At 46.3% G+C, this 16,112-nt stretch overlaps 1 protein-coding gene across 1 annotated transcript in view; it reads right to left on the bottom strand.

Annotated features, from left to right (window-relative positions):
- LOC127684772 (plasma membrane ascorbate-dependent reductase CYBRD1) overlaps positions 1 to 1,847 on the bottom strand; it is a 33,715-nt gene extending 31,868 nt beyond the window's left edge. The window contains exon 1 of the mRNA XM_052181619.1: positions 1,476 to 1,847. Coding sequence (XP_052037579.1) covers positions 1,476 to 1,668 — 193 coding nt within the window. The 5' untranslated portion in view covers positions 1,669 to 1,847. The remainder of the gene's footprint in view (positions 1 to 1,475) is intronic.
- Between the last annotated feature and the right edge of the window lie 14,265 nt (positions 1,848 to 16,112).

The raw sequence follows: 16,112 nt of genomic DNA, 5'->3' as shown, positions 1-16,112 counted from the left end.
TTAGATGATGTTTTGGCTTGCTAAGAAGACCACTTTTCAGAAAGGGAACATATTGCCCTAAAAGCACAGTAGTGAAGAGGATTGGAGGATGGGGGAGGGGAAGTTGTTGAGAATAAGGTGCTGAAAGGAATTTCTATGTCCAAGGCTTAGCGCCTCTGCGTGGGCTTACACTCCTATAATGCATCCAGTAAAGACACAGACAATGTTCAGGAATGTTAATACTTTGTGAATGTCTACTCTTGGGTTAACCCACCTGACAGGTAGCCCACTGTCATCTGTGTTTCTCTTACCCTCAACTACAGCACTCTGTCCAAACATCTAAAGGGTTCCACAGTGTCCAGAGCTGTTCTGGGTGGATGGAAGTCACGAAGAGATGTTTGGGACTATTTGATTAAACAGAGGATATTAACAACTCCGGCCAAACTAAAGGGCTCCACCGCGAAGGAAAGAGTGCTTCTGGTGGTTGGAACTTTGGAACTTGGGTTTCGTTTTTTCTCATTTTAGGGTAGAGGCCAAATGGCTAGGAACTATGCAATGAAATGGCTTGGATGCCTACCTCACACCACAGAAGCTGAGCATTCGTAATACCTTCCTCAGGTTTCCATGGAAGAAGGCTGGCTACGCTTGCTGGAGGCTGTAGCACTGGTTTAAAGCATGCAGGAGGTGCAGTGGGGGCGGGGTGGGGGCAGCGGGCGGGCGGCACACACAGAAACCTTTCTCTTTAGGAACGAAGCCAGCGCGCTTCTGTGCTTGCTTGTTTGTGGGATTTTCAGTACTGGTGAAGAAGAGGAGGCCTGTTCAGAAGCCAGGCTGCTAGAACCTGTTCTCTCAAATAGTTTGTGCTAAGCAACCCCAGCACAACAGCTTTGCTTTGCTGAATGCATTCTCAATGTCAGCGCCTTTTTGGAAAAGGGAAATGTGCTGTGCCACATTAGCTGAAGGAGACAGTGAAGACGATGAGTGGCATTGGGGGGAGAGAGAGAGAGAGAGAGAGAGAGAGAGAGAGAGAGAGAGAGAGAGAGAGAGAGAGAGAGAGAGAGAGAGAGAGAGACCCGCCGGGGCGTCCATTCGTCTCTCTGCCACGCTCTGCCCGCATCTCCCGGTTAGATTCAAGACCGCAAAACTCTGCCAAGGAACTTTCGCCACATCCACAAATGGAGCGCAGCCAGGCTGCAGCCGGTTTCTGATCCAGGTGCCCGGTGCTCGGGAGGAAAGGACAGGACAGGGAGAGGATGGAGAGGCGCCAGCTGACGATGCTGCGCGGAGACCAGGGCTCCCCGCCTTCCTCTCTGCCCAGGACACCTGAAGCAAGTTCAAAGGCAGGCGTCGCCGACGCCGGGGTTTCGCGCCCCTGACTGCGCAGGCCCCGCGCACAGGAATAACCTCCCTTGGTTTCGTGGATTCCGCGGAATCCGCGACGGCGTCCCGGTTCCCATCGCGCAGTCACCCGCCACCTCCCTCGAGGGCCCCATTACCGATGCCCTGGATGAAGACGAAGCCGGTCACCGCGAGCACCGGGTGCCAGTTAAACTCGAGCGCGCCGCCGTCCCAGCCAAGCCCCTCTCGGAAGTGCAGGACCCAGATGAGCACGAAGATCACCGACAGGAAGCCCACGAGCAGCGCGGACACCAGCAGCCCCAGGAAGCCCCGGTAGCCCTCCATGGCCATCAGTACCCCATGCTCCACGACAGCCCGCTGGAGAACTTGGCGTTGCCGCCGTGGCCTCGGGGTACTGGCCCGGTGGTGGGGCTGGGGCGGCGACTTCTCGGCGCCGTCTCCGCCCGTGGGGAGGGGCTTTCTCGGGGTAACAGGCTGTGGGGCCTCCCAGGGGTGCCGCGGGCCCAAGCTTGAGACGATCACACCTCCTACCCCCCATCACCCACCCCCGATCAAGGGGCGGCTCTGGAAGCTTGGTGGCCACCACCTGACGAAACATCCAACCTCCTAGAGTGTGAGTCAGTTCCTCACCAGGACAGGGCCCAGGAGCTCAAACCCACCACTTTGCTTGAACTGTTCACGCCTTGCTTCCTTATTCACAGGGAGGGCCGTGGTACACACTCTTTGTTGAGAGAGAGAGAGAGAGAGAGAGAGAGAGAGAGAGAGAGAGAGAGAGAGAGAGAGAGAGAGACAGAGAGAGACAGAGAGAGAGAGAGACAGAGAGAGAAAGACAGAGAGATATCCCCATCGGAAGTGGTAATGCCTGCCATGGTAGTTAATGAAGCTTCCTGATCCCCAGAGGGTCTGCTGGTGAGGGCAGCAGTGGACCTGGCCTTACCTTGTAAGGAAATACCTGTAGGGCCGAGACTGGTAATGGAGCTCCCCTGTGATCCCAGCATTCCTGAAGGCTGAGGCAGGAGGATAGCCACAAGTGTAAAACCACTCTAGGCTACATAGTGAGTTACAGATCAGACCAGCCACAGAGAGCCTGCCTCAAAATCAAAACAGAGACGAGAAGGCTGAAAGCCCAGCTGAGTTGGTCTGAAGTTTGCCTGGCACGCAGGAAGACCAGGCACAGTCCTTAGACCTGAATAAGCTCCGTGCAGTGGCACACATCTTGTGATTTTACCATGAGAAAATTAGAGGCAGGAGGATCAGACGTTTAATATCACTCCCAGTCCCATGGAGAGTTTGAAGCCAGCCTGAGATACATGCTACCCCATCTCAATAATAATAACAGTAATGGCTGGAAAAGACAAACAGCAGAATATAAGCCACCTGCAACTTGCTGTTGTGCTGGGAAGACAGGCAGCCTCTGCCCTGGACTTTCCTGGAGTGTGGTAAGATGGGTTTAAAGATGTCTGCCTGCTCAAACTAATGTGAGCCTAAACCTTAAACCTCCCTGAGTGACTTATTTTGATGAAGAGGCACTGGCTCCCTTCCCTTGCCGACCGTTATCCTTGCCTTTCTAGGTGGGACAAGAACATAGTGTTAAGCATTGCTGTCAGAGGGAAAGGGTGCTGGGCGCCACGGCTTGCAAAATGCATTTGGAAATGCTCCCTCTAGCTCTTAGGGACCTTTAAAAAATACAGGAAAGGTAGTGCAAGTGTGTCTCTGTATGTGCACACCTGTGTGTGTGCATGTGCAGCCGTGAGTACACGCATGTGCATGTGGGCCTGCTCATCAAGGAATAAGTTATGAGGGCTAGTTCAGTAGGTAAAGGCACCTGTCACTAAGTGTGATAACCTGAGTGTGGTCTAAAGAACTTACAGGTAAAAAAAGAAAACCTTCTACAAGCTGTTCTCTGACCTCCACATTCATGCTGTGCTACACACACACACACACATACAACCACCACCACCACACCAAATAGATGATTAAAATTAATTTTAGAATAATAAGAAACTATGAACAACATTTTAAAGTTTTATTTATTCAGATTTATTTATTTTTATAAGTATGAGATTTTGCCTCCATGTCTGTGTACCACATGCATGCAATGTTCACAGAGGCCAGAGGAGGGCAGTGGCTCCCCTGAGACTGTAGTGACAGACTACAGTTGTGAACCATCATGTGGGTGCTGGGAACTGAACCCTGGTTTTCTGGAAAAGTAGCCAGTATGCTTAACAACTGAGCCAACTCTCCAGTCTCTAAAATATTATATGTTTTTAAACCAAGGAAATGGAGTACCAAGCCCCTGGCAGTAGAGTTGGATTAAAGAGTGAGAGTTTTGAGTCTGTGGGCTATTGCCATGTTGCTATTTTTCCCTTGTTAAGGAGATTAAGCAAATGGAAGGAAGGGCATTTTGTTGGGAGATTAATGTGCCCATCAGAGTTTCAATGGAGAAGGGACACCATGTTCAGAGTGGGTAATTCAGTAATGAGCAGAACTGTTTACATTTGGTGGGCAGGGTTTTAACACTGTCCCAAGCCTACAGCAGAGGGGGTTCCTGGAGTCCAGAGAGAAAACTGGAGAGGGCAACCTTGTATAAGAGGTTCAGCCAGCTTCCGGGGGGACTGGGTGCTCAAAGGAAAACCCTGGCCAGGAGGTAACTGTCCCACTGTTGCCCTCCCTGCCCATCTCCTGCAGGGGTCTCCCAGTGGCTAAGCAGAACCTACCTAATCAGAAGGCAGGGGCTGTGATGTAGTTCCGGCAGGTCAGCTCTCCAGGCACAGAGCAGAGGACAGGAGGGCCTAGCACACTGGCATCTTTCTTCTAGTGTGTAAGAAGAATAGTTAAGTCTGTTATTCTCAACCAAAAATATTAAGCACGGTGGTTTACTTCGGGTGTAAGTAGACCATAGTTTTACACTTCCATCGGCCCGACTGAGTTGACTGATAGTTATTTGCTCCCCCATTCTCTACCCTTGGCCTTGCCTGTGCCCAGAAGGCTTTAGTCTACAACCATCATTCTCAATCTTCCTAACGCTTCCACCCTTTATACAGTTCCTCAGGTTATGGTGACCCCCAACCATAAAATTATTTCTGTTGCTACTTTGTATCTGTAGTTTTGCTACTATTATGAATCATGATGTAAATACCCATGGTTTTGGGTGGTTTTAGGTGGCCTCTGAGAAAGGGTTCACCCAGAGGTTGAGAACCACTGGTCTATAGTTTTCCTTGTCCTATAGCTTCCAGTTGTGTGTAGCGGGTGGATGGGTGATACTGACAGGTTACAGGTGAGAAGGAAGGTGGGTGAGTTGGCCTATATTCCCCCTGTGTCTCCTCCATGGGTCTGTTTTCTTCTTTCTCCCTTCTGTTGGGACTTTCAGCTATGCTCTCTCCTGTAGCCGTGGTTCTCACAGGAGGTCTGCAGCAGCCCCAGGCCGCCTGGCTTCCTGCAGTTGCTTCTCCTTGGCCATCATCAGTCTTGCTGGGTTGCTTTAAAGTCTGTTTGCCCCACTGAAAATATTCCATTTATTCAACCCTCTCAAGCTAAATTCTTTGTGTGAACCTAGTGTTTCCTGCTGGATTCTGAGAGATACAAATGGAAAAATACTGATCTGACAGAACTTCTACCCTAGCCCCAGTTCAGTCACCTTCAGTCTGTGGATCACTTGGTGGAAATAGAGAACAGACTCCCTGTTCTCTGACCTGCACATGTGCACACGACATTTTTGTGTGCACCCTCCCAGTCCCTATGCACACAAAAATAAGTAAATAGAAATGTAAAACTGTATGAGAAGATGGATTACCGAGAACAAAAATCAGTCTTCCCTCCTTCCCGCTGGTTTACTTAGCGTTTGACCAGTGATGGACAGCTCACGTTTTACCTTATTGTGAATGGAGGAATACATTTATCTGGACAAAAAAATCAAAGATGAAACCACAGGGTCTTCCCTCCTTTTTTCTAGACCAGAGAGTTGAGGATCAGAAGGTTGTCTTGGGTGTGGCTCCTAAGTAGAGGACCTGCGTAGAATGCATGAGGTCCTGGAGGTCTGATCTCCGGTACTGAGGAAAGAAATGGTATCCCAGACACCCAAGGTCAGGTGACTCACAGCGGAGACTGTGATCGCGATGCCAGCCAAGCCCAAGAAGTGGTCAAAGGCTCCCAGTGAAACAAAAGGATTAGTGTTTTAAAAACATGGAGTCAGAACCTCACTAATGCGGAGACTACGCTTTCATCATGGAGACATATCAAAGACATGCAGGCAGGTTATCTCCAGGAATGAGTTTACACTGGGAGGGGTGACTCCCTGGGTCCACAAGGCACACCAAATACCAGAGATGAATAATACCGAAAACAAGAGCATACAGCTAACACAGCTTGCAGCAGTTGTTGACAGAGAGTATTTAAAAACACGTTCGTGCTGACAGATGGAGCAGGTTAGAGTCTAAGAGAAAGCCAGGAGTCAGCCGGGGACGGAATGCCCTGGAACATGTTTCTTATAATCAAGCTCCCACACACAAACCTTATAAGTACATTAGGCCGTGTGGATGGGACATTAGACAGTGTAAGGAACCGGGCTATGCAGTTAATGAGGATTCCAAGCCATAGCTCTACCTCTGGAGTTTTTTATTGGGGTTTTTCCTTTGGACTTTATAATAACAGAAAAAGTATTTTAATGATAATCCTCTTGTTACTGGTGCATTTTTCAAAGGACTTTCACAGGCAGCAAGACCTCAGAAATTGTTTTCCAGAATTTGGCCTCACAGACCTCAGGGCCTTATTGGAGTGCGAAAGGATTGTGTAAGCACGAAAAGAACTCTGGCTAGAGATCAGAGTCTTAGTCTCTCCCTCTCTCTTCTCCCCTTCAAAAATGTGTGTGTGTGTGTGTGTGTGTGTGTGTGTGTGTGTGTGTGTGTGTGAGAAAGGGTGGAGGAGGGAAGGAGGAACCAAGGGAGGGAGGAGGGAGGGAGGGAGGGAGGGAGGGAGGGAGGGAGGGAGGGAGGGAGAGAGGGAGGGAGGGAGGGAGATAGGGACAGAAATACCAGAGGACAGCTTGAGGGAGTCGGTTCTTCCCTCCTTCCACCATGTGGGTCCTGGGAATTAAACTCAGGTCATCAGTCTTGGCTCCTTTACCTACTGAGCCATCTTGCTGGCTCCAGAGAGATGTTAGATATTTTACTAAATAAAATTTACAGGCAAGCAGTTTTAACATATCTTACTGGATCATGGAAAGGTTAAACTGTATCTCTGCTAATAGGCAAACATCTTTTTAAAGGAAAAACCAAGTGGTCTAAATCCAACTTCAATTGTTCCTCAGGGAACTCCCTGTTGTTTTGTAAGATGATCTCCCACTGGCTCACAGAATAGGCTGCCCTGCGAGCCTTGGGGTCTGTGTGTTTCTGCCTCTCCAGTGCTGGAATTACAAGCATGTGCCAGCATGTTTGGTTTTTAGTTTTTGAGACAGGGTCTCATTATGTAGCTCTGGCTGTTCTGGAATGAGAAGGTAGATCAGGCTGGCCTCGAACTCACAGAGTTCTGCCTGAATCTGTCTCCCAGGTGCATTAAATGCGTGTGCCACTCAGGAGCAGGTTAGCTTTTGGCTTTTTTTTTTTCTATGTGCGTTAGGTACTGAACTCATGTCTCCATGTTTGCAAGACAAATGTTCTGCTGACAGTGCCATTTCCCCGTTCCTCTAAACTTTGTTTTTGTTTCAAAAACTTGGCTCGTGTCATTTTTTAAAAAAACTTCTTATTGATCCTTTGTAACTTTCACATCATGTGTCCCAGTCCTGGTCATGCCTGCATCTGTCCTTCACCCTTGCGACTTCCCCACACAAAAGAAAAGGAAAGATTAGCCGGGCAGTGGTGGCTCACGCCTGTAATCCCAGCACTGAGAGGCAGGCGGATTTCTGAGTTTGAGGCCAGCCTGGTCTACAGAGTGAGTTCCAGGACAGCCAGGGCTATACAGAGAAACCCTGTCTCGAAAAAACCAAATCCAAAAAACCAAAAAACCAAAAACCAAACAAACAAACAAAAAAAAAGAAAAGAAAAAAGAAAGAAAGAAAAAAGAAAAAAAAGAAAGAAAAGAAAAGGAAAGATTAAATTTAAAAACTGAAAAAAAATTGTCACAGTGGAAGCTGTGTATGTCATGGTGCGTCACACACTATACCCCTCAGTCCACACTTCTTTACTTGCAAATGTCCGTTGCAGTGAGTCATTGGTCTCGGACAGGACACTATCACTACAGGATGCTCCCCAGGACTCCTCTCGGATATCCTGTTGTCATCCAGTGTCATGGAGATCCTGTAGCTTTGGATCTGCAGGACAGGACTGGCCCCTTCATGCTCTCCAACAGTACCTGGATGGGGTGGATGTTAGGGTGAGCCAACTCAAGGCCCTGCATCTGGGCCTGAGTGGTAGATCAGGTTAGCCCACTGGCTCTCCCACACCCCCAGGCTAGCTCTCCCACTTTGCCCAGGCAAAGGGCAGGCTCCCATCATTTAAACTGTCCTTGTATGCAAGCCTAGGTCCTTGAGGTTCCAGGTAGACAATAGGAAGAAGTTTGGAACTAGCCACTTGAGCTTGCTGCTGGCCCACTGTGACATGCACAGGGACCAAAAACTAGGCTGTAATTTGTTAACTTGGAGAGGAATAAGTTTAGTATTATGTAGTCTTAACCTGGGTAAACGTGAACAAAACAGAGACAGGGAAAACATTTTTATTTGTAATAACTTCTAAATGAAATTGAGCAAGGTCTTTAATTTCGAGGGTTGGGGACAAATGCATTTGCAATAGATAACACTAAGTTACAACTGATACTTTTATGTCACAGGATTTTCACAGATAACACCTGGGCTCAGTCCTTTTTTTCAAATCAACACTAATTACTACTGAGTAGTATATCTTACTACTGCAACAATGCCAACAGATACTTTATTACATCACAAATGTATTTTTATCTTTGATTTGTTAGTAACTTCTTTTCAAGGTGACTGGTTTTCCATAGCTTTGCATTTGGGGACTTTGAATGCACTTTAAAACAATATTCTGAGGGAAAGGCCTTATTAGCTTTAGAAGGAGTCCCTGTCACATGAAGTGGTTGAGAGACCCTGGGCAACAGGAGTTCCAAGGTTAAGTTCTGCTTCTAAATCTGTAAAGTGGATCCGTCAACCAAGGGAAGGTAATCAACTAAATTAGATTCACGTCTTACACAGTCCAGTTACCATTCTAACGTGATAGGAATGTACAAACAAACAAACAACACTTGAATGATTTGATAGGTATCTTAGAAAACCAGCCTAGAAAAGTGTTGTATCTTCCTAACCCTTCCTAACCCAGGCTGTGAAATCTGATCTCCCCTGACTCACACTCCCGAAAGAAGAAAGAGTCTATTTCTTGTTTGCTTGTTCTTTATCTATGTACATTGATTGGTGTGCAGTTGGCACGCGGGGCCTGGCCAGAGCCTCAGCTGGAGTGCTTGTTGCTATAGCTTTCCTTCTTTTGGCCCTTTTCATTTTTATACTTCCTTGTCTCAAGGCTCAGAATTACCATTTACAGAAACCACAGATGCAGAATCATCCCTCTCTCTCCCTGTACTAATACAGGTGATTGTGTGGCTCTTATACAGACCATTGGGCGATCTGTGTTAACTATGAAAATTGTGAATGTGTACTCACTACTTAGCATATATCAGATGCATGTTTCCATCAATTTAATGCTTGCAGCCATCCCATTTTATAGGTAAGGAAACCAGACCATAAGGAAGAGAGTTCTATACAGCAAGGAAATGATTGTGATTCAAACTCAAGCACCTTAGACAGAGACCTGACTTAGACACTGCTATCCTGATGATTTAGTTAATGCATTCCTTATTTCTACTATTCTAAAATTGCCTTCATAAATATCTTTATATATTTCTGGGTGCTTTTTGAGGCAAATTTCTAAATTGAAATTGCTAGATTAAAGTGCTTTAATCAAACAGATAATCTGGCTCACAAAAGATTGCTGCAATTTTACCATAGCTATAGCACAGTGGTCCCACACATTATGCCCAGTACAGTATGTTACTGTTCTCTATTTTAAAGCTGTTTAAATGATGAACATTGTAAGCCTCTATGCTGCTTACCAGGCCAAGGTTACCTGTTATGGCTAGTGAGAAATTAAAGCAGCCTAGGGTTGGAGGGGCCATATCGAGACGGAGGCTGTGACAAGGTTTATTGAGAGTGATCAGAATTGTTATGTCTGCATCAGAAACAGAATATAATGACAATTGCCAGGATTAATACAGTTTTAGTTGCCAGGATAAAATGATGTTTGAAAGCTATACAGGGTATGCAAGATTAATGTCTAAGGCCAACTGTCCTGTTGAGCTCCCATGCTTCCTGAACTTTTGTAATATGGAGAAATACAAAGCAGCCCTCACTGCCTGAGGGAGTGCCTCAGTTTCGAAGGAACTGAAAGACACAAAGTGGCCCCAGGAGCCACATATTCGAATCTGGAAAACCTACTACGCATGTTTCGCAAGACAGCTATGTCAGGCCGACTCCATGCTTCCTGTAGGACATAGCCTGGAGTCTCATGTCATGTGTTAATTATCTTTTTGACACTGTGACAAATATGGGGGTGGGGACCAATTTAGAAGGAGAAAGCATTTACATTGGCTCAACAGTTTCGGAAGTTTTTCTCCACAATCGGCTGACTCCAGTGGGGGAAGGGGGCGCTACAGTGAGGGAGAGGAGTGTAGGAGCAGAGCTGTGTCTCAGGGTAGCCAGAGAGGGGAGAGAGGAGGGGCGTAAGGATGTTTTTCCAGAGCATGTCTGCAAGTGACTGACTTCCTTTAACTTTTACCCACTTCTTCCCACCCCCTCCCAGTATGCCATCATATTATAAATCCATTAAGAGATTAAACCATTGAGTCAGAATCCTTATGAGCTAATCACCTTGTCATGATTGGATCAGCCAACCCGGGGGACCAGATCTTCAACATGAGTATATTCAAAGAATTCTTTATTTATTTTATGTATATGAGTACACCAAAGCTGTCCTCAGACACACAGGAAGAGGGCATCAGATCCCATTACAGATGGTTGTGAGCCACCATGTAGTCGCTGGGATTTGAACTCAGGACCTCTGGAAGAGCAGTCAGTGTCCTTAACAACTGAGCCATCTCTCCAGCCCTGAGCATATTCAAAGCATAGCATTACGCTTTGTGACAGACGTTTGCCACATATATGAAATGAGAATTTGTGTTCATTCTTTTGTGATTGTGTCTTAGCTACAATGATTTAAGCGTGGAAAGAGCGTCCCCAACTAAAGGTTTGGTTCCCAGGACAGTGTTTTAACGGGGTGTCATGAGTCTTAACAAGGTTTGGCCTAGTGAGACATCCTGGATCCTTGAGGGGGTATTCAAAGGGTTTGTGAGACCCCTCTGCATACCAGCCTGGCTTTCATATTACGTTATTAGCATCACTGTATTACCTTATTAGCATGATGTTTTGGAAAGATTTAATAGGGAAAAATGTTAGTTCTTCACTGATCATAAGGAGACAGTTTCTACAATGATTTTCTATGGCGAGACGCAGGGAATTAATCAGGATTCTTTAAGTCATCAAAATCATTCGTAGGGATCCACTGTAGTAGTACATGCTGTAATCTCAGTGCTTAAGAGAGGAAGGGGGGGAAGGTCAGGAATTCAAGGTCATCTTTAGCAATTTAGTGAGTTTCAGGTCACTTTGGAATGCATGAAAAAAAAACAAAACACCCAAACCAATAATAAAACAATAAACAAAAAAGAAAAGGCAGAGGAAGAATGTCTGAGCGAAGAAGTTTGTCGCAGAGAATGTTGGAGAACCTAGGACAGGCTCAGCCTCCCTCCTACCCGGAATGTTACTGAAACTGTTTATTCAACAAATGTTTATAAGCAGCAGCAAAGTTAGTATTAAAACCAGATGCTTGACTCTGTCAAGGCTTTTCCCTAGCATCTGTCACAGGTCAAGAAAGGAATGCGATGAGGCCTGGGGAGATGATGGCTCAGCGGTTAAGAGTCCTCCTCCAGAGGACCCAGATTTGATTCCCAGCACACACGTGGCGGCTCACCACCATCTGTTAATCCCAGTTCCAGGGGATCCGACCTCCTCTTCTGGCCTCCTTAGGAACCAGGCATGCACACGATCCACATGCAGACAAGACATCCATACATATAAAATGAAAATAATATTTTTAAAAAGAAATGAGATTTTGGCATAACAGCTTATACCTGCAATCTCTGCTCTTGGGAGGGTGAGGCAGGAAGATTGACATGAGCTCAAGGCTAGCCTGGGCTACATAGAATTCCAGGCTAGTGTTAAAAAAAAAAAAAAAGACAAAAAATAGAGAGAAAAGTGAGAGAGTAGTAAGAGGTGAAAAAAGGGTCAAAAGAAAAAGAGGAAAGCAGGAAAAAAAAGGAAGGAAGGAAGGACGGAAGGAAGGAAGATGTCAGGAGCTGGAGATGTACCTTATTTGGTTGAGTGCTTGGCTAAAGTGACTGAGGCCCTGGGTTTGACTCCCAGCACTTTATAAAACCTGGAGTGACACACCAGCACACCAGCACTCAGGAGGTAGAGGTAGAAATTTAAGGTTATCCTGGGCTACATTGTGAGTTACTAAGTTTGAAGTCAGTCTGGGCTCCATGGTACTATGTCTACAAAACAAAACAAAATAAAAACAAACAAACAAAAGACCACAAACAACAACAACAACAACCCATCACCAGGGCAATTGATAAAGTTGCAGAAGATGGAAAGGAACAATCAAGGAACATCTCCTCTCCTGCCTCACATCCCTACATGCCCACATTCTACAATCCCCACATCAGGGAAGGAAGTTGAGTTTCTCTGAGCCTTGACAGCCACGAGTCTTTGTTTTAGAAGTCAGCTCCTGGAGGGGACAAGCTGAGGCTGCTCCTCACTGGCTGTCATGTGAGTTCCAGAGGGCGGGCGGGCGGGCCACCCAGACTAGAGCCTGTACATGTTGTCATCAGTGGCGTCTCTTTAATCAATTCACTTACTATCAGGCCTGAGCCACACAGGAGAAACAAAGCTAACATTCACTAAACAAAACAACACAAAGTTAAAAAGCAAACGAGAAAGAGGAGCTGCTATTGGTTACAAGGCACTAGAAACAGGAGCTAGCATCTTCTCTGATGAGTCTTAAGAGGGGGATTTTTGTTATTGTTGTTGTTGTTGTTGTTGTGTTATGTGTGGTTGATGTTTGAGACTTGGTTTCCTATAGCCAAAGCTGCCCTTGAACTCCTGATCGTCCTACTTTCACTTTCCAAGTGCTGGGGTGACAGGCGTATGCCCAGCTAGAGGACTTTTTAAAATCCTGAGATGACTGCTAAAGGTTGGTCAGTAGCTTTCTTCTGATTTTTCTTTACCCTGTCTGGGCCCCGCTTCTGCCTCTCACCACTCTGCCCTAGTCAGAGTTCCTTTAACTGTAGAAATACCAGCCTGAAGTGGAAACTTAAGGGTTCTTTGGGAAGTCAGTTGTGTCCAATGGTGTTTGCTGGGGCAAACACGTTGTCTTAGTCAGGGTTTCTATTCCTCCACAAACATCATGACCAAGAAGCAAGTTGGGGAGGAAAGGGTTTATTGAGCTTACACTTCCACATTGCTGTTCATCACCAAAGGAAGTCAGGACTGGAACTCAAGCAGGTCAGGAAGCAGGAGCTGATGCAGAGGCCATGGATGGATGCTGCTTACTGGCTTGAGTTCCAGTCCTGACTTCTTTTGGTGATGAACAGCAATGTAAGCTGAATAAACCCTTTCCTCCCCAACTTGCTTCTTGGTCATGATATCTGTGCAGGAAAAGAAACCCTGATTAAGACACACATGATGGAGTGTTTTCCTGAAGCAGACACAGGTGAAAAGATGTTTTGCTAAAGCAGGCACATGAAAGGACATGTGATGAAGGATTCCTTGCTAATGATACACATGTATTAGTTTACCTTATTTGTGTTGTTGAGCTCCATTTGTTGTGATGCCATAGAGAGAAGTGCACCGGAAACTTCTGGTGGCATGCTGGCGGCTTCCTGCTGCTTCCTCAGACTTGGGTGATTGGCAGAGTGATGTCAGATTAGACAGACTCCCGTGGAGTTTTGCTAAGACAGACTCACACGCTGAGGCAAGACCCCTAGGGGACACGTGATGTTTGGGGGGAGTACAACTAGGACTCAACAGACAGTGACGGGAGCTTGGCTTTAGCTTTGCAATGCTTCTTGGCTCAAGGTTTTGCTGATCTTCATTGAGAAAGCCATGGCAAAGAGCTTCTCCTGGCATCCCTGAGCCAATTCAGCTGAGGCCTGACTGTTCCTGCTGGGTTGTGCTGTAGGACCTCCTTTTGGGGAGACCCCCCCCACTCTATTCTCGGGATAGCGTACACCCAAGGAAACACGAGAGACCGACTTGATGCAAATGCATGAGGTAGTTTATTATCAGAGCTCTGGATCGACACGTATCTCACACAGGAGACAGTGGAGTCGACCCTGAGGCTCAAAAGTTAGGGGTTTATATAGGAAAAGTCAGGGGGGTTGTCAGGGGGGTTTGGTGCGGTTACACATGATTTGTTGATTTAAACATTGGTGGGGGATTCTGGCGCGCAGGGTGGGTATTTTTGGCATACGTGCAGATCGGGCTGTCAGCAATGTAGGAGGGCGGTTTATTTTTGTTAGCAGGAAGGTCATTTTAAACTGCATCCAAGGACAGGAGACAGGAAACTCCAGTCCAGATAGTGTATGACCCATAGGAGTTTTCCCAGGCATGCCCCTTATCTTTTATGGCCGGTCTGTTTGTGGAATGGCTCAACCACAACCTTGCTTCAAGCTTGTCTGGCATGCCCCGGCTCTGGCTCTAGTCTGCTTGCTGCCACAACTATGGATTCTGAAAAGTCCCAACTCCCTTCAGTGCTACCCTAACAGCACTGAATTGGACATCTGGCATACCCGTGAAGTGTTTGCAAGTGGATAGAGACTGATTCCTGTGAACTGAACTGCTGATTTTCTGACAAAGCAGATAGGATTTGCTCCAAAGAACAATTTCTAAACAGGTTCACTTCCCCTGTATCCTAATAGCCTTTCTTTTCCAGTACCTCTGATGGGTGCTGGGCTAGAATGGATGCTAAAGAATTTAAGAACCATTATTAAAAGTAGGGTGGAGACAATTTTAAACTTACAGCACCCTGTTCATCCAATGTGACTTATAGAGATGAGTTTGGTCTAAGAGAACGCATTGGCACAGTGCTTGCTTGGTATGTCCTGGGTTGGATCCCAGTACTCCAACTGAAAAAAGAGTCAAGAAAACGTTCCCACGGTTCAGTCTTGGATGCTGATCATGCAAACAGCATGGTGCTGATGCTGACTCTCACCAGGGACATCTGGCTACATTGCATCATGGCAATCAGACCCATGAGCAAGAGGGAGAGATCACATGGTGAAGTATGGACAGGGACCACATTTGCTCTGTGTGTTAGTTACCCTTCTGTTACTGTGATAGAACACCATGACCAAGGCAACGTAGAGAAGAGTTTATTTGGGCTTGCCATTCCAGAGGGTGAGAGTTCATGGTGACAGAGCAGAGGCAGCAGACACAGAGAAGCTGAGGGCTCACATACTGAACCACAAGCACAAAGCAGAACACCGAGAATGGCACAGGCTTTTCAACATCGATTAGTTTTAAATTTTTTTAATTTTAATAATATTCAACACAATATATATTTTTATACCAAGCATAAAATTAATGGACATGTTATTAAATGAACATCAAAAGATAAAGTCTTTTTGTTTGTTTGTTTGTTTTGTTTTGTTTTTAGTAGAGCTTAAAATCTTGGCTCTTACTGTGGTACAAACGCAAAATAAGAACAATTTTTAGACAATGGAGTTCAGTATAATAACTTCAATGTCCTTCACATCACCAAAGCTTTTAAACTTCAAAACATGCTCCAAATACTTCCCCCAGCCAGGCTGTGCCTCCTAAACCTACCCACATAGTGCCACCAATTAGGGACCAAGTATCCAAACATTTAAACCTATTTAAGCCACCACACTCTGTAAGCACAGCTCCATTGTGACAGCTAACCAGGGTCTCATGGATGCTATAGCAATTTTCATACAAGAGCTACACCCTCTGTGATTTAATAAACACCCTGCAGGCCCAGCCTCTTAGGTGCTACACCTCCCAAGACTCACAGAGTGCCCAGGTTGAATGCACCAAAACCATGTAAATGACAGGACCGACCTAACAAATACTAAAAGAGCCAGGAAGAGGGGTTGCACCCTAGACTCTTAGCCCTTGGGAGTAGAGGCAGGAGGGTCAGGAGTTCAAGACCAGCCTTGGCTACAAGAGACTCTGCCTCAAAACAAGCAGAATATTGTAAAAAAATGTTTTACTCTCGAGATCCGTGACTGTTGTGGACCACGATTTGAATGAGTTTCAGCAAAAGTTGAGTATATTGATTCAGTAGAGGTTCGGGGCGTAGCAAATGGAGCCGGACCAGAGTCTGGGGCAGACATGGAAGCCTGGTTTCATCTTTTCCTCTGCATGTCTGAATGCTTTTTTTCCCTTAGACTGACTTCCTCTGAGCCTCTCAGAAGAATGACTTCCAGCAGGTCTGGATTTCATCTTCTCAGTTCCCACCTGAGAGCAGCAGTCAGGGCACTTTCTGAAAAGCCCAGAGAGTAAACACCGAGGGCTTCCTGGGCCACGTGGCCTCTGCTGTCACCACTCAGCTCTGCCACTGCGTCGTGGAACCAGGACA

Source organism: Apodemus sylvaticus, chromosome 5 (genome assembly GCF_947179515.1).
Source record: "Apodemus sylvaticus chromosome 5, mApoSyl1.1, whole genome shotgun sequence".
Classification (NCBI taxonomy): domain Eukaryota; kingdom Metazoa; phylum Chordata; class Mammalia; order Rodentia; family Muridae; genus Apodemus; species Apodemus sylvaticus.
Note: the sequence above shows the minus strand (reverse complement) of the source record. Positions and strands in the feature narration are given on the sequence as shown.